This window comes from Parambassis ranga, chromosome 22, assembly GCF_900634625.1.
Source record: "Parambassis ranga chromosome 22, fParRan2.1, whole genome shotgun sequence".
NCBI classification, from domain to species: domain Eukaryota; kingdom Metazoa; phylum Chordata; class Actinopteri; family Ambassidae; genus Parambassis; species Parambassis ranga.
In genome coordinates, this window is record NC_041042.1 from 182,101 (window position 1) to 207,593 (window position 25,493).

General features: G+C 48.7%; 2 protein-coding genes and 1 long non-coding RNA gene across 5 annotated transcripts; all 3 read right to left on the reverse strand.

Moving 5' to 3' along the window:
• Positions 1-768: 768 nt before the first annotated feature.
• LOC114427490 (uncharacterized) lies at positions 769-5,396 on the reverse strand. Of its 2 annotated transcripts, none has more exons than XR_003669464.1 (12): positions 5,303-5,396; positions 4,867-5,232; positions 4,741-4,800; positions 1,922-4,369; positions 1,807-1,842; positions 1,687-1,730; positions 1,561-1,607; positions 1,440-1,475; positions 1,320-1,358; positions 1,120-1,242; positions 982-1,029; positions 769-890 (listed from the first exon to the last, which is right to left on the reverse strand). It is a non-coding gene; the product is annotated as an uncharacterized LOC114427490 (long non-coding RNA). The 2 variants fall into 2 exon arrangements; XR_003669465.1 differs by having other exon boundaries at positions 1,315-1,358.
• Positions 5,397-11,611: 6,215 nt separating this feature from the next.
• LOC114427344 (protein transport protein Sec23A) lies at positions 11,612-19,152 on the reverse strand. Of its 2 annotated transcripts, none has more exons than XM_028395358.1 (20): positions 19,050-19,152; positions 18,068-18,334; positions 17,873-17,930; positions 17,707-17,793; positions 17,385-17,621; positions 17,223-17,299; positions 16,997-17,141; positions 16,754-16,912; positions 16,558-16,673; positions 16,320-16,443; positions 16,152-16,232; positions 15,907-15,996; positions 13,261-13,367; positions 13,030-13,183; positions 12,882-12,959; positions 12,631-12,792; positions 12,400-12,486; positions 12,077-12,232; positions 11,928-11,993; positions 11,612-11,851 (listed from the first exon to the last, which is right to left on the reverse strand). In XM_028395358.1, the coding sequence occupies exons 2-20, from the start codon at positions 18,286-18,288 to the stop codon at positions 11,762-11,764; spliced, it is 2,295 nt and encodes a 764-aa protein (XP_028251159.1). In that variant the 5' UTR covers positions 18,289-18,334; positions 19,050-19,152; the 3' UTR covers positions 11,612-11,761. The 2 variants fall into 2 exon arrangements, with proteins under 2 accessions (XP_028251159.1, XP_028251161.1); XM_028395360.1 differs by lacking the exon at positions 19,050-19,152 and adding an exon at positions 18,856-19,043.
• Positions 19,153-19,835: 683 nt separating this feature from the next.
• LOC114427730 (signal recognition particle 54 kDa protein) lies at positions 19,836-24,255 on the reverse strand. The gene is made up of 17 exons (XM_028395939.1): positions 24,118-24,255; positions 23,248-23,337; positions 23,027-23,124; positions 22,866-22,957; positions 22,674-22,758; positions 22,492-22,596; positions 22,343-22,409; positions 22,191-22,248; positions 21,946-22,096; positions 21,689-21,837; positions 21,378-21,478; positions 21,178-21,264; positions 21,027-21,100; positions 20,835-20,943; positions 20,583-20,753; positions 20,409-20,504; positions 19,836-20,332 (listed from the first exon to the last, which is right to left on the reverse strand). Exons 3-17 carry the CDS (start codon positions 23,102-23,104, stop codon positions 20,241-20,243), a joined length of 1,515 nt encoding a protein of 504 aa, XP_028251740.1. The 5' UTR covers positions 23,105-23,124; positions 23,248-23,337; positions 24,118-24,255; the 3' UTR covers positions 19,836-20,240.
• Positions 24,256-25,493: the final 1,238 nt, after the last annotated feature.

Consider the following 25,493-nt stretch of genomic DNA (forward strand, 5'->3'; position numbering starts at 1 on the left):
TTGGTCACAGAACCCGTACTTGCATTTCCACAATTCCCTTGTGCAAGTACTTGATTGAAACATTGCTGTGACACCTTCATTGTTGTTTTGAAATTATTTCCCAGTTGTCCACAGCTTTGATTCGGGTTTGGATGCATTTGCTGATAGCATTGCTCGTTTGTAGTTGCAACTGCGTTTTCCATCTTGCTCTTTACTTTAGCAGTCATGTGCTGCTCTGTTCCAACACCGTGTTTGAGTATGTTTATTTCATTTGTCCACAATGTCTCCCTGCTGTCACAGTTTCCACACAATGGTTACATTGAGAAATCCTTGGTGCCTGTTGTGCGACACATTTGGCATTCCTTGCTCCTTTTTTGGTTGTTGTGTGTGCTCTCAGTCCCAGTCAAGTCACCCAAACCACACCTCAACCACCACAAAACTAATCAACTAATCCACAAGCTCAACTCCAACTAACAACATGCCGGCATTCTAGGATCTAAGCTACAATATCCACAACCTTGACCCTACATTGCACAACACAATACCACCCACACCCTCAGTCAGTCAAACAGTCAGGGCACGTTGGTGCACGCCGAATCCATCCAGAGCCAAATTCCTGGTGAGATTTCCAACACAGAGAGTCAATAACAATCCTGTCCATCGGGGTTCTGGAGACAGGGCAAAACACTGTTTGAGTGTTCGGCCAAACCTAAAACGAGTCCTTTGACATTTCAAAAAAAAAAAAAAAACAAAACGGAAAAACACACAAGTTAAATACCTACAGTTTTACAGTACCTCCACATCTGCAATAGACTGTTGGTGCGGTCTGAGAGAGAACACTAAAACAATTACTGTACACCACGCTGACAGGCAGAGGCGATGATGCGCAGATGCTTCGGGGTGCTCTTCATCTGTGGAGGAGAGGACAGACCATATTAACACAGTAACCTTCCTTTGGTTAATTGCCATTGTTGACAATCTGTGACGCGGAGTTCATCGCACCTGGTTGAACTGCAGAAGCCACCGACTCCTTCAGCATTTCTTCAAGGCCTACAGGGGATAAAATGGTCACAAAGCAAATATTGTAAGTATATTACTCAGGTAGGATGCATTACCATGACTTGCAGACTTAATACCTACACATCCAGGCTTCTAAAGTCACACAGCAGCACCCATCTTCACGGGTAGGATGTACTACGATGAGTTGCAGACACATCACCTCACCGGCAGAAATCCACCCTTCAGTGTGATGAATCGGTGGTCCTGTGAAGAAAAAAGTGGTAAGGAATAATGTTCACTGAAAGAACGTGTTAACATAACTTGCAAACACACCACCTTACTCGCAGAAATCCAGCCTTCGAGGCGACAAATCAGTGGTCCTGCGAAGCCAAAAAAAAAACACAGCAGCATGGTGAGTGTCTTCACTGGCAGGATGTGTGAACAGGTTGCAGACATATTACCTCACTTGCAGACATCCAGGTGTCCACTCAGCGGTTCTGCCGAACAACAAAAATCAGAGTGGTAAGCAAGCGTCTTCACTGGAAGGATGTGTTAACATGAGTTGCAAATATACTACCGTACTCGCAGGAATTCCACCTCTCAGGTGACGAATCAGTGGTCCTGTGCAGCTAAAAACATAATAAAACACAGTGGTAAGCAGGCCTCTTCACAGAAAGCATGTGTTATGATGACTTGCAAACACACTACCTTACTCGCGGAAATCCGGCCTTCCAGGTGACGAATCTCTGCTCCTGCAAAGCAAAAAAAAACACAGCAGCATGGTAAGTGTCTTCACTGGCAGGATGTATTCAGTTGCAGACATATTACCTCACTTGCAGACATCCAGGTGTCCACTCAGCAGGTCTGTGGAACAATAAAGTCAGAGTGGTAAGCAAGCGTCTTCACTGGAAGCATGTGTAGAGAACAGTTGCAGACACATTACCTTCCTCGCAGAAATCCGGCCTTCCAGGTGACAACATCAGCGGTTCTGTGAACATGAAAACAGCCATGAACGCACACATATTTCCTCCAACCACCCACTGTTCTGTTAAAGCCCTCCAGTGCTCAGACAGGAACCTCCAAAAAGCCCATGATAAAAAGCACCCGTAGTGGCTGTGCTACCTAGCTGCCTACATCAAAGTGAAAAGTGACCCTACACTTTCGGCTACCAGCTCGTCCTAAGTTTGAATTAGACTTTCTTTATGCGCTCTACAGCTACACCTTTTTTTAGGAAGCATAGTTTGTTCTAAGAATTTACCTTTGTACGCTACAACTACTTGACATATTTTACAGTTAAAGGGAACACTGACACTTCACCTCTCCTTTAACATATTCCATTTCATTTGCTGCCTGGTTTAGACACCGACACTTTAATCCATCTCACTTATATTAACTACTCTTATTGTTGATGATGAAGATTCTCAAAATTAACCTAAACACCTTTTTTTGTTACGCTCTGTTAAAACACTAATGACGCACATGCTACTTAACGAACCTCGTTTTGCCACCATTAAAGGTGATATACGCAACATATAAACTTCACTTTTAGGACGCCAGGTTTGGGCCATTAATTCCAGCCTCTACACTACTGCTTTGACTAGTTTGCCTGGTATCCTGTCCTATTTATTACTACACCAAACAACTACTCTGGGCATTTTACACCAAACAACTCCCCAAGACCGACAACTAGCCCATCGTCAACAACCCACCTACAACCATCACAACAAACCAAATGCCCAGCACCAAGAGCTCCTACAACCACTAGCTACCAGCTAACATAACGTCTGAATCCCTAATGTTACTTATAATAACTACTAACTCTCTCCTACCCTACTTAGCCATTAAAGTTATATACATTATAAATTTGATCTACTAGTAAATAAGGTCTAGGCCATGTTCTCCTGACGTCCTTTTCTTACTATGCTGCTAGCACGTGGTAACGAAGCACAGACTTTAAACGCCTACTTAATTACTTCACATTTTATTGGATTTTTGGCTAGATAAAGACAAGTGTTTAGCAAAACTACAGCTAAATTCTCTCAGTCCTATCATCCTCTATTATTACTTGTGTTTGATTATTCTGCCCTACACTGTCCTATTTTATATGCTTCCCATCACAACACCTAATGGTTTAATTTAACTCCTTCCTCTCCTACACTGTTCTAGTTTATATGCTTCCTGTCACAACGCCTAATGGTTTAATTTAACTCCTACCTCTCCTACACTATCATTCGTTTGCTTATTCTGCCCTACATTGTCCTATTTCCAAGCCAACACCTCCCAAAGCTCCTACAACAGTTCAGGAGCACCCGTCCTGCAGACGTATTAAACACCTGTCTCCCCATCTCCTCAGAAATAGACTTCCAGTTTCCACAACAATTGCTGATTGATTGGAACATTTCTGTGACGCTGCTCGTCGTCATGTTGACGTGGCACACGCCGAGTGTATGATCCAGAAGGTTTGTCCAGGTTCTGATGCAGTTGCAGAAAGCATTGATCATTTCTTCTTGTTGTCTTCAACTCTTCAGAGATCCTCACAATGCTTCTTCCATTTAAAGGAGTCATGAGCTGTTCCATTCACTGCAAAGTTGATTCATTTCTTTTCTTATTTTCTGTCCACGTCGTGTCCTTTACTGTCAACATTTTTATGTCATTGCTTCAAAACTAGTCAAGGCACCCCTTTGGGTGTTGCCTATTCACAGTCAACAAAAAAAATCTCCATCAATCAAACCCAATCCACATAACCACCAATACCACAGCAGCACATGGTAAGACACAAAAACAAACCCACAACACTGAACCACCACAACAACAACAACAACACTAACCAGATGCCGGCATCCACACACCTCCTAAACAACAACCACAACCTCCTACACACCTGTCGTCACTAAACACTAATTTAATCTTACTTAATCCTACCTTAACGCTCTACTACTAATTTTATATTATAAATATAAATCTATATATTATAGTTATTATTGTTAGCGACCCTGACTAGCCGCTCTATTTAAACATCTATTTTATTATTAAGCCTATTTTAGTTGTCTACTGACATAATCCTAACATTTAGGTTAACCTAATTTCTTTGTCGCACCTTTCCACTAAGAACACTACATTTATTTAATGTATTAATGCAACAACTATGTTAATTTATTTAATTATACAATGAATAATATAATTTTTATCACTACACTAGTGGTAGCCTGCGTGAGGGAAGAAAATATGAGGTGAAAAAAAAACCATGCCATACAGAGATAACAAGAAAACCGATAACCTGACACAGCAGCACATGAAGACGTCTCCTCAGACCACAGGCGGGGCCTGGCTGGTGGATGACCAGGTGCAGGCAGAGGCACTGGAGGCGCTGGTGCTGTTATGTGGTCGTCAGCTGAGGAGGACAAGATGGACCATGTTTAACAACAAATATAACACATGATCTGCAATGCAGAGTTAAAACACTGCAGACATGAGGGCAACACGAGGAAAACTAAACGCTGATGGTGCAGATGTTGCTGCAGGCCTCATGAGTAGTCGCAGTTGAGGACCAGGCCAACACGCCTGACGTTGCCACTGTTCCTCCTCGCAAGATGCTACTTTTGTCTGAGCGCTAATCATCCGCCAAAGAACATGCTTTATCTGCCAGGCAGGCCATGCTGCAGTCAGGGACCTCTTCACAGGACAGCAGATGAAAAACAGCAGAGTCTTCAGGTTGGTGTGTCCTACCATCAGCAGTGAAGCAGCCAGGAAACATCCACTCACCTTGTCGAGTTCAATCCACTGCAACGTCTCCCAGAAAGCACCAAGGAAGGCCTTCAAGGCCTGAAGAGGGAAAATCAGACGTGATGACACAATTTACAACTAAATTCAACTTTAAAAAAAACACACTTCATGATCCTTGACTGTAAACTGAAGCAGACAGCGCTCGTCCTCAGACAGCCTGGATCCTCTGCAGTCTGTGCATTGCTCCTGAGCGCCATGTGCTCTGATTATCACTGCTTTCAGCTGTGTCTCTGGAAGCGGCGCATTTCTCCTGTTCACCACTAGATGGAGACAAACTTTGTTAGTTTGGAAGCATTGACTTCACACTGATATTTATGAAGCGTTGACTTCACACTGATATTTATGAAGCGTTTGAATTTAACACTTATTGTTGAACACAGACAATAATGCTTCCCTTTTATCTCAGCGACTCTGTAATGAAGTCCAGATTATCTGCAGCCATTCACAGTGTGGAAGCACCTGCTCTGGCTTCTAAAGACAAAACAACATTCATCAACTTGTGTCTTCATCTTCACTGTAAACTCAAACAAGCCAACAGCACCTGCTGCAGCTCCTCACTGTGCGCCATGTGCCCCCAGCAGCAGGCCGCTGCCTCTGCTTCCAGGCCTTTCTGTGGAACCAGGCCTTCTCTCTTCTCCTTTGGTCGAACCAGGGCCCTTTCTCTAATCTGTCGGTGGATGTTACACCAGAGCTGGCGGTGACGTGCAGTGATACTGGCCAGCTGCCGTTACACCAGCAGTACATTAGACCAAGCAGCTGAACTTCCACACCTGCTTCAGGTTGTCTCCAAAATGGCGCCGACATGCAGCCAACTTATCACTTCCTGAGAACTTCTTCTTCTTCTGTTTAACGGCGAGTGACAACCAACGTTTGAGGTGCATTACCGCCACCTACTGTCCTTCTCACCGTTCCTTTAAACATGAAAACCCGAAAACCTCCTAAACACTGACTGTGTTTTATTTATTTATTTAGTCAAATGTACACAGGATGTTTTTGTTTGGCTTCATCAATCACACTATTCATTTTTATACATATAAACTAGGGGTGGGACGGTTCAGGAAAAAAATCCGAACCGTTTGGTACACGTGTTTCGGTTCTGGGCGCGTGTTCTGTTCGGTTCTCTCACTACATTTGGCGGCTTTCCAAACTTTTTTTAATCTAAACCAACTACTGACTCTCTCTGGTGACGTTTGGAGACTGACGTGAAATCATTCTGCGGTCAGCTCCTGTCCTCGACCAGCAGCAGCCATGAGCTCCTCCGCCGCCTCAAAACACAGCCGGTCACTCTGTAGCTTCACGCAGCAGGTTCAGCTGCAGGCGGAGCAGACCCACAGACCCACAGACCCAGAGACCCACAGACCCACAGACCCAGAGACCCACAGACCCAGAGACCCACAGACCCACAGACCCAGAGACCCACAGACCCACAGACTCACAGACCCAGAGACCCACAGACCCACAGACCCAGAGACCCACAGACCCAGAGACCCACAGACCCACAGACCCAGAGACCCACAGACCCAGAGACCCACAGACCCACAGACCCAGAGACCCACAGACCCACAGACTCACAGACCCAGAGACCCACAGACCCACAGACCCAGAGACCCACAGACCCAGAGACCCACAGACCCACAGACCCAGAGACCCACAGACCCAGAGACCCACAGACCCACAGACCCAGAGACCCACAGACCCACAGACTCACAGACCCAGAGACCCACAGACCCAGACCAGAGACCCACAGACCCCAGAGACCCACAGACCCACAGACCCAGAGACCCACAGACCCAGAGACCCACAGACCCACAGACCCAGAGACCCACAGACCCAGAGACCCAGAGACCCACAGACCCACAGACCCACAGACCCAGAGACCCACAGACCCAGAGACCCAGAGACCCACAGACCCACAGACCCAGAGACCCACAGACCCACAGACCCAGAGACCCACAGACCCAGAGACCCAGAGACCCACAGACCCAGAGACCCACAGACCCACAGACCCAGAGACCCACAGACCCACAGACCCAGAGACCCACAGACCCAGAGACCCAGAGACCCACAGACCCAGAGACCCAGAGACCCACAGACCCAGAGACCCACAGACCCACAGACCCAGAGACCCAGAGACCCACAGACCCACAGACCCACAGACCCACAGACTCACAGACCCAGAGACCCACAGACCCAGAGACCCACAGACCCAGAGACCCACAAACTCACAGACTCACAGACCCACAGACCCACAGACCCAGAGACTCACAGACTCACAGACCCAGAGACCCACAGACCCACAGACTCACAGACCCACAGACCCACAGACCCAGAGACCCACAGACCCACAGACCCAGAGACCCACAGACCCACAGACTCACAGACCCAGAGACCCACAGACCCACAGACCCACAGACCCACAGACCCAGAGACCCACAGACACAGAGACCCACAGACCCACAGACCCAGAGACCCAGAGACCCACAGACCCACAGACTCACAGACCCAGAGACCCACAGACCCACAGACCCAGAGACCCAGAGACCCACAGACCCCACAGACTCACAGACCCAGAGACCCACAGACCCAGAGACCCACAGACCCAGAGACCCACAAACTCACAGACTCACAGACCCACAGACCCACAGACCCAGAGACTCACAGACCCAGAGACCCACAGACCCAGAGACCCAGAGACCCACAGACCCACAGACCCAGAGACCCAGAGACCCACAGACCCACAGACCCAGAGACCCACAGACCCAGAGACCCAGAGACCCACAGACCCAGAGACCCAGAGACCCACAGACCCACAGACCCAGAGACCCACAGACCCAGAGACCCAGAGACCCACAGACCCAGAGACCCACAGACCCACAGACCCAGAGACCCACAGACCCACAGACCCAGAGACCCACAGACCCAGAGACCCAGAGACCCACAGACCCACAGACCCACAGACCCAGAGACCCAGAGACCCAGAGACCCACAGACCCACAGACCCACAGACTCACAGACCCAGAGACCCACAGACCCAGAGACCCACAAACTCACAGACTCACAGACCCACAGACCCACAGACCCAGAGACTCACAGACTCACAGACCCAGAGACCCACAGACCCACAGACTCACAGACCCACAGACCCACAGACCCAGAGACCCACAGACCCACAGACCCAGAGACCCACAGACCCACAGACTCACAGACCCAGAGACCCACAGACCCACAGACCCACAGACCCAGAGACCCACAGACCCACAGACCCACAGACCCAGAGACCAGAGACCCACAGACCCACAGACTCACAGACCCAGAGACCCACAGACCCACAGACCCAGAGACCCAGAGACCCACAGACCCAGAGACCCACAGACCCACAGACCCACAGACCCAGAGACCCAGAGACCCACAGACCCACAGACTCACAGACCCAGAGACCCACAGACCCAGAGACCCACAGACCCAGAGACCCACAAACTCACAGACTCACAGACCCACAGACCCACAGACCCAGAGACTCACAGACTCACAGACCCAGAGACCCAGAGACCCACAGACCCACAGACCCAGAGACCCACAGACCCACAGACTCACAGACCCAGAGACCCACAGACCCAGAGACCCACAGACCCACAGACCCACAGACCCAGAGACCCACAGACCCAGAGACCCACAGACCCACAGACCCAGAGACCCAGAGACCCACAGACCCACAGACTCACAGACCCAGAGACCCACAGACCCAGAGACCCAGAGACCCACAGACCCAGAGACCCACAGACCCACAGACCCAGAGACCCAGAGACCCACAGACCCACAGACTCACAGACCCACAGACCCACAGACCCAGAGACTCACAGACCCAGAGACCCACAGACCCAGAGACTCACAGACCCAGAGACCCACAGACCCACAGACCCACAGCAGCACAGGGATGTAAATAATATATTTCAATGGCAAAAATAAAAATAAAACCACGGACATCAGCACCTTTAGCTTAGCCTAGCGTGGTCATAGAGTTCAGGCTATCCAACTAGCATGTAATGAGCAACAGTGGACAAAGCAACACACGCTCTGTCCGACGGTGTGTGTCTGTGTGTGTTTGTCTGCGCATGTGTCTGTGTGTGTCTGTGTGTGTACACGTCATGCTGCCGTGCAAATAAGATCAATAACATGAGCTATTGAGTTTGTTTAATAAAGAACCAGATGCAGACCTGTTCTATAGGAAAGGTTCTTAAATGGCTTCTGTTAGGATCTGGTGCTATATAGAAATGAAAAAGAAAAGAAATGACCTGATATAATGATGGAAACACTGAACTGATTCTTAAATATGGTGAATGTTGGATAATCAGGATGTATTTTAGGCTCATCTGGTATTTAAAGTAGAAAAAACCTCAACAATGTGAACCGTGACCTCAGAACCGTGATACGAACCGTGACCTCAGAACCGTGATACGAACCAAATCGTGGATTTAGTGAACCGTTCCATCCCTAATATAAACAATACATAAAGACAGAGCTGTGGTCATTCCCCACACTGACCAGTAGAAGCCGATAGTTTCTTACGACTGAGAACAAGAGCAGACATGAACATTATTTTCGTAGTCTTTAGGTTTGAACTATTTGATTTTTATTAGGGCATCAGGTAGTCCTGCAAACAGCAGACGTAGCTCCGTTCACACACAGTAGCTGTTTGTGGACTCGTATTCCAGCTAGCCGGCTAGTCGCTACTTACTGCACCAATCCAGGAATCCAGGATAGGTTCTTCAGACAGTACTTCTATCAGAATCAGAACCCGAATCAGAATTCCTTTATTTATCCCCGGGGAGAAATTCTTTCTGTTACAGACAAATAGAAGTCAAAGATAAATTGAGGTACAGAGAGGGATGTAGAGAAGATTGAAGCAAGGCGTCTGGACTTGTAGAGTTTTCTAGAAGACGTTTCGCTGCTCATCCAAGCAGCTTCATCAGTTCTAACTGTTTGGTGGGGAAACATGGTTTATATGTGGTTACAGACCTCAGTGGGTGGGTCTGGGTAAAACTTAAAAAACTTACAAACAATAGCACTAAATGTTTCCATACTTACCTGTGATGTTCTGGCTGACTGGGCCAGGTGTGTCTAACGACACACATTTAGTGCTATTGTTTTTAAAGTTTTACCCAGACCCACCCACTGTCTGTAACCACATATAAACCATGTTTCCCCACCAAACAGTTAGAACTGATGAAGCTGCTTGGATGAGCAGCGAAACGTCTTCTAGAAAACTCTACAAGTCCAGACGCCTTGCTTCAATCTTCTCTACGTATGATGACCTGGATGACTGAGAATCTTCTTCAACATACAGAGAGGGATAATGTTCTGCTCAGAGAACCATGATGCAAATGTTACACAATGAGTTAAAAACAAAGAATTTCCTGTTGATTTTGTTTGATTTACTCTGTGATTCACTCTTGGCAGGCGGGCCAAAAAGAACACATTTTAAGATAGAAGCCGCGGGCCATAGAAAATCCGACCACGGGCTGCAGTTGGCCCGCAGGCCGTAGTTTGGACACCCCTGATTTAGGCAAACTGGCTGCCCTGGAACGCCTCTCATATAAATATTGGACAGAACAGACAGTTTCCATCTGAAATGGGACGCCTGTCTTATTAGGATATGCGGGACTATTCAGCTCTCTATGCCCCCCTCTCCATTATTCATCATTATTGGGTTTTAGGGTGGTAAGACCAGCCTCTTTCTGCTAAACTTGATCCTCTCACTGGGTGACCCTTAGGTTAGTTGTTTGTATTGTGTTTGTTATTTGCTTGTTGTTTTTCAATCTTGTCACATGTTTACCCTTTAAGGGTTGTGTATCTCATTTTGTATCTCTTGATTTTTGTTATGCCAAAAATTGTAATAAAATTCTAATTATATAAAAAAAGAATGTTAAGCATACATCAAAGGTTACATATAAATAAAGAACCTAATGAGGGCCTCTTACCCTCCCTTTGTGAATATGTACCACCAGGATTCAGTCTTCTGGATGTTTGAGTCCTCAGTCTCATTGGAATGACACCGAGGTTTCGCACAGATGACAGAAAATAGTGAGCAATCACACTTAGGTCAATATTTGTTGGTCCACAGCCAAGCAGGACAGTACTTTATGTCGATAAAGAGCCAAACTCTATGTTGTTTATCATATCCATCCGCGTATCCCAGAGAGTAGTAAGTTATTCTTATAAACCTTCTGCATGCTCTCCTGTTGCACAATCAAGGGTTGAAATCATCACATAATCAATGATCCATCTTCACTCACAGGTTTTTATTGCTGTCCATCTGGGGTCCCCATGAAGTCCAAACACAACAACTCCAACAGTCCACTCACATTATCACTTCAGCGTTCCCCGGAGTTGGGACATTCTGTTTCCAGTAGCTTTTGGAACTTGTAAAAGTGTTTCGCCACCTGTAAATGTGTTGTTTTGCATCGTGTTAATTTGTTTTCTGAAATGTAAATTTGTTTCGGTACATGTAAATGTGTTTTGGCAATGTAATTTTGTTTTATATGTAAAAATGTTTCTGCTCCTCCTCTCTGAACCTCCTCCTGAAGTACTCCTCCATCTGTGGGTCGGTGAACCCTCTCTCTCCACAGTGTCTGCTGGACCCCAAGAGACAGAAGAGTCCTCACAGAGACACACGGAAGACGTTGGACTCCCCTTCAAACAGACAAAAACAAGCTGCACAGAAGATGCTGCTGAAAGTGAAAACAGACCGCAGCACCAACACCAGTTTGCTCGGGATGGGGACTTGTTCCAAAAGCTGATTGGTTAGATCAGGAGACAACAGGAGCAGCAGGAACAGAAACACAGACTCTTATTGTGAAACTGCCAGTGCTGCTTTATTTTGTATATGTGACACGTGGAATTGGCTGATTCTAAACAGGCAGCTTGGTTGGTTTAATGGTTGTCATGAAAAATCAGGCAGCAGACAAACTCATGAGACATGAGGGGGTGGGGCGGAGTTGGATCAGGCGGCGCTGGACACGGCCAGTTTCTTCAGGTGGTCCATAAAGACCTGCAGGCTGACGTCATCCGTCAGAATGGGAGCTCCTGACTCCTGCAGAGGATATGACTCATGTCAGGCCTATGTCTGATTGGTGGGTGTTTAATGAGAAGTAAGGTGGGGGTCTTACCTGTCCCCAGGCATACATGTTGTTGTGGGTCTGGGAGGGGTTAACTTTGGAGAGCAGGAAGCGAGCCTGAAAACAGAATCTGATCTGAGCCGAGTGTGTCTGAACAGGTGTGTGTTTATGGATGTACACAGTGAGTGTGGCGCCCCCACCTGGCTGCCTCCGTGCTCCGTGTCGATGTATCTGGGCATGGGGAAGCGCGTGTGCAGCAGCTCCTGAGCATCATCCACTGGCGCCTGCAGGAGGTGTTTGAAGTTTTCGTACTCGGGCATGTCCTGATAGCCGGCCTTCCTCCACTGAGCTACTGTCTGACACACACACCACACACACACCATATTATAACTACATTGATTATGTTTATACAGATTAATAACAGCTCTAATAAACAGTGATCTAATTAAACATCTGTGTGTGTGAACACAGCCTCGTACTGCGTGCTGATTGGCTGTGATGTCATACATGTAGCAGCAAGTACCTCTCCGTGGTAGATGAGGATCTGGAAGAACGTGTCCATCAGCAGGATTCGATCTGGAAGGATGCTGCTGCTGTCCAGCAGAACAGGCTGTAACACACACACACAAACACACAGTGATCATTCAATTAATTAATATCCCTGACTTTCTGGTTTTCATAAGGTGTGTGTCTGTGTCTGGTGTCTGTCCAGGTGTGTGTATAGGTGTGTGTCTCTGTGTGTGGGTGTATGTACCTCCGGTGGCCCGTTGAAAGAGTAGGCGTACAGCACCGGTTGGATCATGATGAGCGCCTGGGTCAGGTCCTGTCTGTTGAACTGGTGTCTGTAATATGAGCTTTCGTCTGGACTGTTGTTGAAGACCTGCAGGAACGGCGAGCGCCGCAGGTGGAACATGAACTGCAGACGGAACACACAGGTGAGACTTCAGTGTTTACAGATAGTGTATGGGAATGAGGTACCGCGGTGCATTATGGGATGTGGATCACCTGAGGATAGAGAGAGAAGGTCTCCGAGAACCTGAAGGAGTTGGGGTCGTCTTTGTGGTAGTCTCCGAACTTCTGACACTAAACACAGACACACGAGTTAACACCTCGGATGTCCACGGCCTCTCCGTCCACAGCATCACATTCCTACCAGTCTGATCAGCTGTCTGTCCAGCCATCTGAGGACATCCGGACCCTCTTCCGTCTCTGCCCGGTACACCGCCAGCCTTGCCATCAAGATGGCTGCCGCCTCCTGATCGAAGGACGCTGCGATGTTCTGAATCTGCGTCTGAGCATCGGCCCAGCTGGAGAGAAGTTTGACATGAATGTGAGTCATGAAAGGACACCAACGACAGTTCTGTGCACAGGTGTGCTGCCGTACTTCCTCGCGGTGGTGGTGACTCGGATCCGCCTCTGTCCTGATGAGTGCTGGTACTGAGTGACGAACTGGATCGCCCCGCGGCCGCCCTGAGGGATGGGAGCGTTGTGCTGCAGGAAACAGACTGATAGTGAGGTGTGTTCACTGATCACAGGTGAGGCTGCAGCTGTTTGATTGACTCGTGTTTATCCTGCTGAAGTCACGGACCAACAAATGAACGCCGCGCCCTGATTGGCTTCTTCATGAACCTGACCTGAGCTCCTCTGTGGTCTGAGGTTCAGCAGGAGGATGATTACACACCTGCACACCTGTTATTAACCTAATCAGGCTACACACACACACACACACACACACACACACTATCTGCTGACAGTAAAATCAACACTACCTAAACATGCAATATCCTGTGTGTGTGTGTGTGTGTGTGTGTCATCATCTTCTCAGCAGGTGATGGACAGGTGTGCCATGGTAACGCAGCTTGTGGAGACTCCCCTGCTGTGAGGACACGCCTCCTGCAGTCCAGCCTGCTCAGACTCAGAGCTGATCGGATCAGTTCTGATCAAACATCAGAGGACATCAGCGATGACTCCAGAGCCCAGCAGACCACTCAGAGATCCTCTAATGAATGAACTGATGCAGTGAGGGACACTCTGGACTGACAGGTCCCAGGTCAGGGGACCCTCTGAAGGACTAGGACTGGTCCAGACTCCTGGTGAGTTCCAGTCGTTTAAACTACAGGTCAGTCAGCGTGGTGACTCATCAAAGCTCAGATAATCCTGCTGATCATGTCCGAGCGGTGACTCTGCAGGATCCGCTGTGCTTTATAACTCAGAGCAGGCACAGAACATGGAGGACAGTTGCAGCGGACCTGAACTCACTATTAGTTTCTCAGACAGCTGAGTTTGACTGAAAAAACATTTGAACATAAATTAAGGTCTGTTAGTGATGTCCGACCCCCCTGTCCTATGAACCCATCTAAAGATGACAGACACTCTGAGGACCTCGTACGCTGCTCTCATGATTGTGTCGAGCGTGGCCTCCATCAGTGGGAACCTCCTCCTCCTGCTGGTGCTCCTTCTCAACAAGGAGCTCCGGTCTGACACGCTGGGCCTCACCCTGAGCGTCAGCCTCAGTGACTTGGCCCTCAGTCTCTCCACGATTCCCTTTGGAGCCCACAACAGCCTGTCCTGGCCCACCGTGTATCCCAGCGAGGGCGCCTTCTGTCAGGGTAGCGGCTTCATCTTCCTCCTCCTGCAGACCTCCTCCATCCACTCGCTCACCTGGGCCACTGTCGACAAGTTCACAGAGATCTGCTTCGCCCTCAGCTATGGCAGCATCTGGACAGTGAGGCGGAGCCAGGCGCTGCTGCTCCTGGTCTGGCTGTTCTGTCTGGTGAGCGCCACCCTCCCGCTCCTAGGTTTCGGCAACTATGGCTACAGCAAGTCTCGGTTCCTCTGCTGCCCCAGCTTCACCCCTGAGAACAGGCTCTTTGTGGTGCTGTGGATGGTGGTGGGCATCGTGCTGCCGATCGTCACCATGTGTTCTCTGTATGGATATATCGTCTACGTGGCGAGGAAGCAGGCCAGAAGAGGAACGTTCATGTGCAACGAGCTGCACTGCTTCTACGTCCCTGCCAACAATTATCTGAGGAGCTCCATCGTCATGGTCACCACTTCAGGTGAGCTCCTGTATTTTATGACACCTGTACACACCCTCACCCTGTACACTACACAAACAGCAGGTGTGTTGTTACCACAACTAGCCAACAGCTGCCAAGTCGAGGGTTTGAAGGTAGGCGTGAGCAGCAACCAGAAATCCAACAAGATGGTAACCTTCAGGACTCACAGTGATGTCATCAACACAGAAAGGTCAAAGGTCACCACAGAGACAACAAGTCCTGACAGTTCCTGTTCTGATCATCAGATAGTAGTCCTGACCTGTTTCCTGTCTGCCTGCAGTGTGTCTGCTGCTCTGCTGGCTGCCCCACATCTCAGTGTGTCTGTACGAGACCTTCAGTGGACAGCAGAGTCCAGCAGTGACCTCCGCCCTCTCCGCCTGGCTGGTTCTGACCAGCTCCGCCCTCAACCCCTGGATCACCTGCATGATGCAGACGTGAGTAGAACAAACAATTCTGAATGCAGAGCTCAGTAAGTTGTAGGTTTCAGGTGGAGGCTGATTGCAGTGACTCCTTTGTGACTCCAGCAGGTACAGAGCGGCGGTACGTCGAACTTTGGGCCGGTTTATTCAGAGGTGTCCTGGGAAGTTTCTGGAACCCCACACTCAGAGTTCCGCCCAACACCTGGGCATGACCAAGCGCAACAGCACAACAACAACAGCAACACAACCGCCGTCATCACCAGGAACTCCAACAACACCATGACCCACTCAGCTGACTGTAGGACCTGGTCCTGACATCACCTGATGACACCGCGTGATCCAGACTGTACGGACTGCATGGACCTGGAACACTGATTTTACTGTTAATGATAATAATGTTGATTCCCAGTCATCCAGGTCATTCATAGGTTTAGCTTCAATCTTCTGAATGATGATATTAATAATTAATGGAAGGAATGGACACAGCTGATGTTTACTTCCTGGAAAACTGATCCACATCAGTCACCTGATTCTGTTCCAACCACAGCTCACCTGGTTGACGACTTCAAAGTAAAGAGCCAGTGTGGTGCTTGGATCCAGACCACAGACCTTCCACTGACAAGTTCCTCCTGTGCCAATTTCCTACAACACAAAAAACACACTGTGCTATAGCGTCCTCTACAGGAGAGAGAACTACACAAACACTGCCCCCTGCAGGCAAAGACAGGAGCCACAGACAGTACAGACTGATCCTGTCTCTGCCTGCAGGGGGCAGTGTGGTGGGGACGGTCACATACGTTCTCAGAGACACAGGGTCCTTTGGCATTCAGGGACACACAGGGGCCGATGGCACCGGATACTTTGATCTCTCTGGAGGTCTGTAAAAAGAAACACACCGGGACTACCTGTGACACAGGTGAGCTAGGGGCGGAGCCTCTGTGAGCACAGCGTTTCATCACTCATACCTTGACCTCCAGAGTCGCACCAAAAGCCATCTTGAAGGATCCCTGGACGTCTTTGGTGAAAACCCTCTGGAAGGTTTGCTTGAACAGTGATGTGTTGAAGGAGTCAGCCATCACCATGTAACCTCTGACAGAAGGAGACAAACACTGTAACTCCACCATGAAGGAGACAGAGGTGGGTGAGGGGGGACATCACTGTCCTCACAAAGACACTATTTGTACACTGTGTGTGTGTGTGTACCCGCTGTGGTTTGAGCAGCATTTCATCTCCAGCAGGCCGGTCTGGTCGAGAGCGCAGGCGTAGATGTCGATGATGTGACCGTTAGTGGACGCTCTGTTGGCCAGAGCCTCGTAGTGCTGCAACACACACACACTTGAATAGAAGGTGGTAGTGCACTAAGGTTTGCTGACACACTGTGAGAGCAGCTCTCACTCACTTTGGTGGCCTTCTTCATGAACTTGGCGTTGTCCTTCTCGATGTCATGCCAGGACCTGATGGGGGTCTTGAGTTCGTCTCCCACCACCATGCCGGGCCCCTGCGTTGCTGGGCCACCGATGAATGTCATGATCCGGGCGCCGGTGTTGGGGAAGGTGCACTGTGGGTAAACACATTAATCAGATTCTGTATATGGCAGCAACATGGTACTGACCTGTGCCCCTAAACCCCGACCCTCCCTCACCTCCAGCAGGCCCACAGCAATAGACATGGCAACGCCCAACGACCTCAGTGGCCTCTTGCCCTGGGTGACAGGCCAGGGGTCACGCTGCAGCTCCCCCAGCAGATCGGTCAGGTTCATGTCGATCTTCTGCACCGGCTGCAGAAACCTGAAGCACAAGGCGCACTGAGGAAGGCTGCATTCACAGCCCAGAGCACGGTAACACACCTCATGTGGACTCAGACCTTACCTGTTGGACAGAGGCTGCTGAGTTGGCTGCGAACCTCGAGCCTGAGTGGCTGCCGGTTTGGACAGCCCGAGCATCTCCTGCAGGAACCACCATACATTCAGAAGTCATTACCGCCATTAGCTGTCCCTCGCCCAGATTCGAGGCACCACCATTGATATCTACCTGGAGCTGCTTGGCATTCAGGTCTTTGGTCCCTCTGAAGACATAGCTCTTGGAGATCCCTTCACAGCCCAGCTCATGCACCTGGACCATACGTCCAAAGGTGATGAGTCCCACCAGAGCGGTGGGGGGCAGCAGAGACAGGGACATCTGCAGAGACTCCTTGAGAGCCTGCAGGTCCTCGTCCTCCATGCAGGTGTCCACCACGTACAGGAAGACCAGCGGCATCTGAGGGCCCCGCTGTGGACAGAGACCAGACTGGGTCACACATCAGGTGTGCCTGCTCTTACCCGTCCCCCTCCCTGTGCCTGCCTGACAGTCTCACCTGAACCACATACTCGATGGTGGAGAACTGAGGCAGGAGCTCAGCGGGTTGGTTCACCTCAGAGATCCCAGCATAGGACGGAGGAAACTGAGACAGAAAACAGGAGAGTGTCAGCGTCTCTGCTCTGAGCCACCTGTCAGACAGGTGCAGGACACACTGCAATCACCTGGTTCCTCTGGTAGCAGAAGTTACAGGCCCACAGCTTGGCTCTGTAGTCCACCTGACTGAAGACAGAGGCCGACAGGTGAGCGAGAGAGAGAGACAGACAGGTGAGTGAGAGACAGAGAGACAGGTGAGAGACAGAGAGACAGGTGAGAGAGAGACAGACAAGAGACAGGCAGGTGAGAGCTGTGATACGTACCACAGCGGGTTGAGGACAGCACGGCAGGTGGCACGGCTGCAGAGAACTGGTTCATACTGGATCGGGGGCAGGTCTGTTCTCTCTTTCAAGGGGGTGAAGAGAGCTGCTACCGGCACCACCATCCGAGTCGCCTCCAACCGGCTGGATGGCCACACGTTCCAGCTGAAGCGAACGCCATCACGCTCCTCGTTCTGAGCGATGTACTCTGAGAAGGTTGCCATGGCAATGCAGGGAGGCAGGAGGCGGGGTCACACTGATGGCTTTAGGCTGGAGGGGGGAGGCAGCATCAGAGTACTGAACATACCACCACAGTGACTATACTACAGCATTGACAATACTACAGCACTGACTATACTACAGCACTGACTGACTATACTACAGTACGGACTGACTATACTACAGCACTGACTGACTATAGAACAGGGCTGACTATACTACAGCACTGACTGACTATAGAACAGGGCTGACTATACTACAGCACTGACTGACTATACTACAGCACTGATACTACAGCGTGGTTAGTGAATACTCGGTGTGCCTCTGCGGGGATTCTGTGCAGCATGACCCAAACGTTTCCTCACTTCTGTCCGTAGCTGAGAGTTCGCCTGGGAACATTAGATAGTTTGTATGGAAGCTCTGTAACCTCTGACCGTGTAAACACGTCTAAACTGAACTCCCCGTTTTTAGAGTCCACTGCGAGACTAAAGCGTGACGTCAGTGGACACCTGTGTAACACCAACAGTGTCGTCATCACACCTGAAGCTCAGACGCCAAATAAACACATTTACCGTCAGCGAGTGATGAGGGTTCAGGTAACGTCACAGCTAAAGGCTAACAGCGGCTAACCGGGCAGCCGCGTCAGCTATGTCACACAGGTGGCAGCTACAGGACGCACAGACAGGCGACCTGACGGAGCCCAGGTGGAGCAGGGCGGCTGCCAGGTCCAGCTAAGTCCGAGAGGGAAGGTAAACCAGAGACTCACCGCCCTGAAGCCGCTGCTGCTGCTCTCCGCTGACAACGAAGCAAAACAATATGGTGGCTGGCCGGCGCCACGTCAAGACACAGACGGGCCAAACACGCAGAGGTCCCACTCCGAGCGATAATCAGGAACCACATTCCTGACTCACAGTCGCAGACGGCCCGAGGTCTCACTCTGACGCTGTTTTCTACTGAAAACATGTCAAATATCAGTGGATGAAATTCAGGCGCTTCCAATACGACTGTCAAATAAATAATGATTATTAGTCCCCGTTCATTATGGAACTGTAAATATTTATCATGTATTTTTTATTTTTCCTGGCTAGTGAAGGGGATATGGTCTGTTATGCATTTATTGGACAGTTCTGGGAATATTTTACTTTTTGAAATGTTTGCTCAAAGTTTGGATTATATGACTGAAAACAATATGATCATGTCACTTAAGAGGTGAATGTCATGATTCAGAACATTTCTGTCAAAGGACTAAAGCTTCATTTATCAAAGAGGATCTCAATCTACAGCAATTCTCAAAGGATGAAACAAAAACAAACAGAACCTCTCCTCCTGAACCAAAGAAGCTGTGATATTTGGGATGATTATGAAACCCATAACAATACATTTATTATACTGGGAAAATGTTTCTGACAAATGTAAATACACAGCCGAACCTTCCAGCCTTCTGTTCTATGACTGTATGTTTCAATAAAAATAAATTTCCTGTTTTATTTACACAGAATAAATCTATACATGTTTGACTTTGTGAAAGGCAGAGAAATAAACACACAACAGGTTTACATGTTGTAATAAAAATGTTTATTAAATGACAAAAATACTGTCATTTACTAATATCATCATCATCATCATCATCATCACGTGGTGTGAGCTCACCCAGTCAGGACTGACTCTGCTCTGTTTTGAGTTTACACAAACATCTTGAACACATTTAAATTAACAAGGCCCAAAAACATCCGTCCTTCCTCCTCCTGAAGAAAACAGTGAAGAAGAACCTCTAAAATGTGCCGCTGCTCCTTTAAACCTTCAGTTTCTTCTTCTGGTGTTTTTCTAAAAGCACAAATCTTTTTTGTTTTCAGTGAAAAGCTGCAGCAGACAGGTTGCTACGCTCGGCCTTCCCCACCTGTCAGGATGTGGGGCTTTAAGAGTTTCTTTTGTTTTAAGGCAGCCGACTGGTCTGCGGTCACATGTTGTTGAATCCCATCATGCCTTTCATGTTGCCAGCAGCGCCCTGCTGAAACTGACGCATCATCGACTGAAGTCCCGCCATGCCGCCTGAAACATGCACCCATTAGTACACAGGTCATTCACACACACAGACGAACAGTGGACTGGCAGTGACGGCTCTTACCCATGTGGTGCAGGACTCTAGGGTCCATCATTTTGGCCATCTGCTGGTTCAGTTTGGCCATCTGAGACGGGTTCACGTTCTTGGACATGTCTCCTCCTGAAAGAACCACAAAACCATTAGAACTTTTCACTCCTGCTCAGTCCTCCTCAGCCTCACCCCGTCCTCTCCTGTTACCTTTGAACAGTCCTTTGATGCCTCCCATCTTTTTGACCATCTGGGCGAACTTGGTGTACTGAGTCAGCAGCTCCTGGACGTCCCTGGTGGCGACGCCTGATCCCCGGGCCACCCTCTGGATCCTGTTGGGCTGCTTACTGAACAGCTTAGCTCCATCTTTACTGTCCAGCTCTGTGGGGACCAGAGGAGGTTCTGTTGGTCTTTGAAACATACCTTTCTATGTGTGTGTGTGTGTGTGTGTGTGTGTGTTACCCTGGTCATTCATGCTGTCCATGATGGTCATCAGTTTCTTCAGTCTGGCCATTGATTCCTGTTCATTTCCTTTACTCATGAAGTCTGTGCCAAAGCCTGGTATCATACCCTGGACAGACACACACACACACACACAGTCCTTGTAAGTCCAGCAGCTGAAATGTTTTTTTGAGACTCAGGTGCTGAGCTTACCATGATCTGTCCGAAGGGACCCATCTTCATGATGTTCTGGAACTGCTCGTACATGTCTCTGAGGGTGAACTGACCTGCAGGCCAGAGGTTGCATGTCAGTCAATATACCCACAATGCACTGCATGCTCTGTGGGTCTATGTGTGTTCTCACCATGTTTCAGTTTGTCAATCAGCTCCTCATTGTCATCAAGCTTCAGCTCGTTCACTCTGTCGATCAGGCCCTCGATGTCGCCCATCCCTGTGGGTTTCCACAGAATGTTACTCAGTGAAGTCTACGATTCAACCACATGTGCAGTGTGGTTGTGTGTGTGTGCTGGTCTCCAGCACAATGCAAACAGTGCAAGTGATTACCGAGGAGTTTGCTGATGAACGGCTGAGTCTTGAATGGCTCAAAGTCATCGATGTGTTCGCCTGTACCAATAAAGATGATGGGACTTCTGGTGGCCGCCACACTGAGAGGAGGCATCAGCAGAAGAAGTTAAACATGCATTAATAGAATATACATTATTAATCCCTTTGAGAAGGAAAGCACGTGTGCTGTATCAGGCGGGCTGTACTCCCCCCCCAGCAGACTACAGCATAAAAAGTGTACCAGCCACCACAGACTGGTAGAACATCTTGTCATCATCATTGTCACCATGCAGTCGAAGATGTTTGCTTACGCGCTCAGAGCTCCTCCTCCTTTGGCATGTCCATCCAGTTTGGTGACGATCACAGACGCTACATCCACTTTGTCTTTAAAGGCTTTAGCTTGAGACTCACAGGCCTGACCAATCGATGCGTCCATCACGTACACAATATTGTCTGGTTGCTACGGAAACAGAGGCAGAATATTAGCAAAGCAGCACTAACTCCCCTGGCCCTGCACTTCACACACTTGAGTCCAGGACAAAGGACCTGCAGAGGTTCATGTACTCACCACAGCGTTGGACACCTGCAGCATCTCTTCAAACAGCGAGTCTTCCTGTTTGTGACGCCCGCTGGTGTCCACAATGATGATCTCAAAGTTCTCTGCTTTGAACTTCTCCACGCCCTCAGAGGCAATCACTACTGGATCCATCTCTGTGTAACTAAAAACAACACACAGGCCAGCAGTCAGGTGACGACACCAGAACACAGAGCACAGCAGGGTGCCACCTGCCCACCGCCTGTGGGAGGACTCACCTGCCGTAGAAAGGGATTCTGGCTTTGGTTGCATTTTGTTTCAGCTGATCGAAGGCACCTGAGAGAGAGACAAGCCGAGGGTTATCACAGTGTGGGAGCAGGTAGGTAGAAGGATGTGTGAGGTGAATGAAAGCAGCTGAAGCGCGGCTCACCTGCTCTGAATGTGTCAGCACAGATGAGGCAGGTCTTCCATCCTTTCCTCTGGTAATAATAGGCCAGCTGCAGAGAACACAGCAGCCAAAGTCAGACCAGGCAGCAGGGGGTTAATGCACAGGGGATATGTCTCAGGTGTGTGAGTCACCTTAGAGCAGGTTGTTGTCTTGCCGCTGCCCTGCAGACCAACAAACATGATGACATTGTTCTTTCCTTTGGTCGGAGTCCAGGCCTTCACACCAGGGTCCACCAGCTGGAACAGAGTTCAGACATGTTGTTTAAGAACATGTCAGCCATACACAAGACACCTAAACCGCCTGGTGGTCTGACCTTGACGAGCTCCTTGAAGACGGCATGCTGGATCATCCGCCTCTTGTTCAGACCTGAGGCCATCTCCTCCAGATCAATAGCAGACCTGCAGGGACGAAAAAGAAAACATCAGGGTCGCTGCTGAACTGGACCAAAGCTGCTTCAGAGTTAGACCAGAACCGCTGCTTAGGGACCGAGCGGCATCAGACTCACTTGACGTTCTCTCTCAGCTGTTTGACCAGCTTGATGTTGACGTCAGCCTCCAGCAGCGCCGCGCACACCTCCTTCAACATGGCATTCAACACCTGAGCGAAAGACACACCTGGTTAACCTCCTGTAACTGCAGACATCTGTGGCAGCTGTTAACATGTTACCTCTTCATTGATGATGGTGGCATTGCTGAGTGACCTCAGTGCAGAGGTGATCTTCCTCCCCAGATCGGCGAGCACCATGATGCCGGTCTGACTTAATCCTAGGGAAAAAAAACAAAGATTTGAATCACAGACAATGATCAGATTATCAACTACCCACTTGGATGACTACTGAAAATAATGGTGTCACAGCATCAGTCAGTGCAACATGTTGCATCACTTACTGTGTGTGTGAGTGAGTGTTTTGGAGGGAAACCCCCCAACGTAGCCTGATCAGGGTCAGCTGACAGGTGAAGGAGGCAGCCACCCACGTTCTGTACAGAAGAGAGATCAATCAGAACCACGGTGGATCTCAGATGCTCTCAGACAAAGGGCCACCAGACCGACTGGGACTTATTCTGGTGGAGGGTTTCTACCTCTGAGCTGCATGACAGGCATCCACCCAGCCAACACAGACCGATACCTTCACATCAACACAGTGTCACTGGTTTAAAATGGTCTCACTGCTGCCTGACATCACGGTGTCTGTATGAGACCATTTTAACTGCAGCTTCATCATGTGACATGTTTCAGTCAGATCCTTCATGCAGCTCCTCCTCCTCTTCATAACAACAGTGGCTTCTAATCACAGAAACACTCCATCTATCATCTGTGGAAGACTGACCTGGAGGTGGCAATAAGGATAAACTCACACCGATGTTTCAATGTGAGTGATATTATCAGGATTTTGAAGACTAAACCTAAAGACAAGTTTCTGTAAAGTTAGATGTTGTGAGTTTAATTAGTATAAACACATTACATGAACTCGTATGTACGGGTGTTTTTATTTTCGGTAATCAGACTGATTGGTCGTGTGTCTAATCAGTTTCTGCTGCGCTAACATGTCAGCTGTTTACAGCGTTTCTCCATGCTAACTGTTAGCAGCTAGCTGCTGCCGTTCACACAGAGTTGGGGGATTAGCCGTTAGCCGATCCGGCCGTGTCGTTAGCCGTTAGCTGGGAGCCTGTCAGCGCGTCGAAGCCACAGAATAAGGTTCAGCAAAGACTTTACCGCGCTCAGTGACGGTTAACCGGGGAGAGGAGCTCAAGACTTACCGAGTGTCGGTGAGTTGGATCAAAGCGCAGCAGCAACAACGAAACTCCGACAGAGAAACGTCATCTAATGCAGACTCAACCGGAAACACGAGCGGCTTCTTCTTCTCTTTCTCTACAGAACAGCATCAGGCGCACTGCTGCCACCTTCTGGCCCGGAGTGACAACCAGCGCTTCAATTCTACCCAAAATAATTCTGAAAGTTCACTACAAATTCTAATTAAACTGGAAATAATTTCATGAAGAAAATGCAAGTTTGATTGCTGCAGCTGAAGCTTTGAATGCTGATGTGAAGGATCAATTGCTGGAGAATCTGAAATCTGAATTTAATTTGCTGAAACACAGTTAAGAATTTAGAAAGATGAAGCTCTTATTTTGAAAAGTAGAAAATGTTGTAAAATTATGAAGATATGAAAGAGAAAGACACGAACAGTATGAAGTCATGAAGTCATGACCTTAAAGAACAGCCTGTGAATAAACCATATGAAAGGTCTGAGGCTGGAATAAACCCATCAGACTATCAGAAGCTCAGGCTGTGTGCTTTGAATGTGGAAAAGTAGTATACAGCTGAAGGATGATCAATACGACAGATACAATGCTTAAAGTCTGAAAATATGGCTGCTTTGTATGCTTCTTGTGTGTCAGCCTGTCACCATGGTAACAGCCCTGCCTGCCTGTATCCATGACAACCTGAATGTTTATGAACTGTATCAGCTCTCTCTGTCCCTAGTGATGGGTTTTCGAGGCTTTGTTGAAGCTTCGACACCTGATTCAAGAAACAGGTTCATTACTCGAGGCTTCAACGACACAGTGCTCGAGTAGGACATCTAGTGGTGAATAAAATGAATTGCGGTGTGTATTTTGGTTCATGGATTGTTTGGGATTTGTCAAAGTTGAAGGTGGTTTTGAAGGCTCCTCCAGACTCCCATGTTAAAAATGCTTAATATTTGAAAAACTATAATTTTTTGAAAAAAACCTGAAATCAGTCAATGTATGCTGAAGATACGCTGCGCCAAAAAACGTACAGAAGAAGAAGAAAGAGGGTGAAGAACAATAAATAAAAACCCAATCACTCCTATATAACTTCACATCTTCATTAATCTATACTATAATTTACAGTTCTAATCATAATCTACAACACACATAAGCATAATTCATCTCAAGTGGTTTATCACTCATCATTATTGATTCTTTACTCATCAGAAGGGCCGGTGGTGTTGTGGGGGTGGAGCTGGACTCCCTGACAGCAGGGTCAGGCAGAAGGATGCTGTCTGAGCTGCAGGGATCCTGGAGAACAGCCTCCATCCTCTCCACCACGTGCTGCTGAGGAGCAGGAGGACCTTCATCAGACTGACCCTCCAACATGCAGCTCTGAGCCA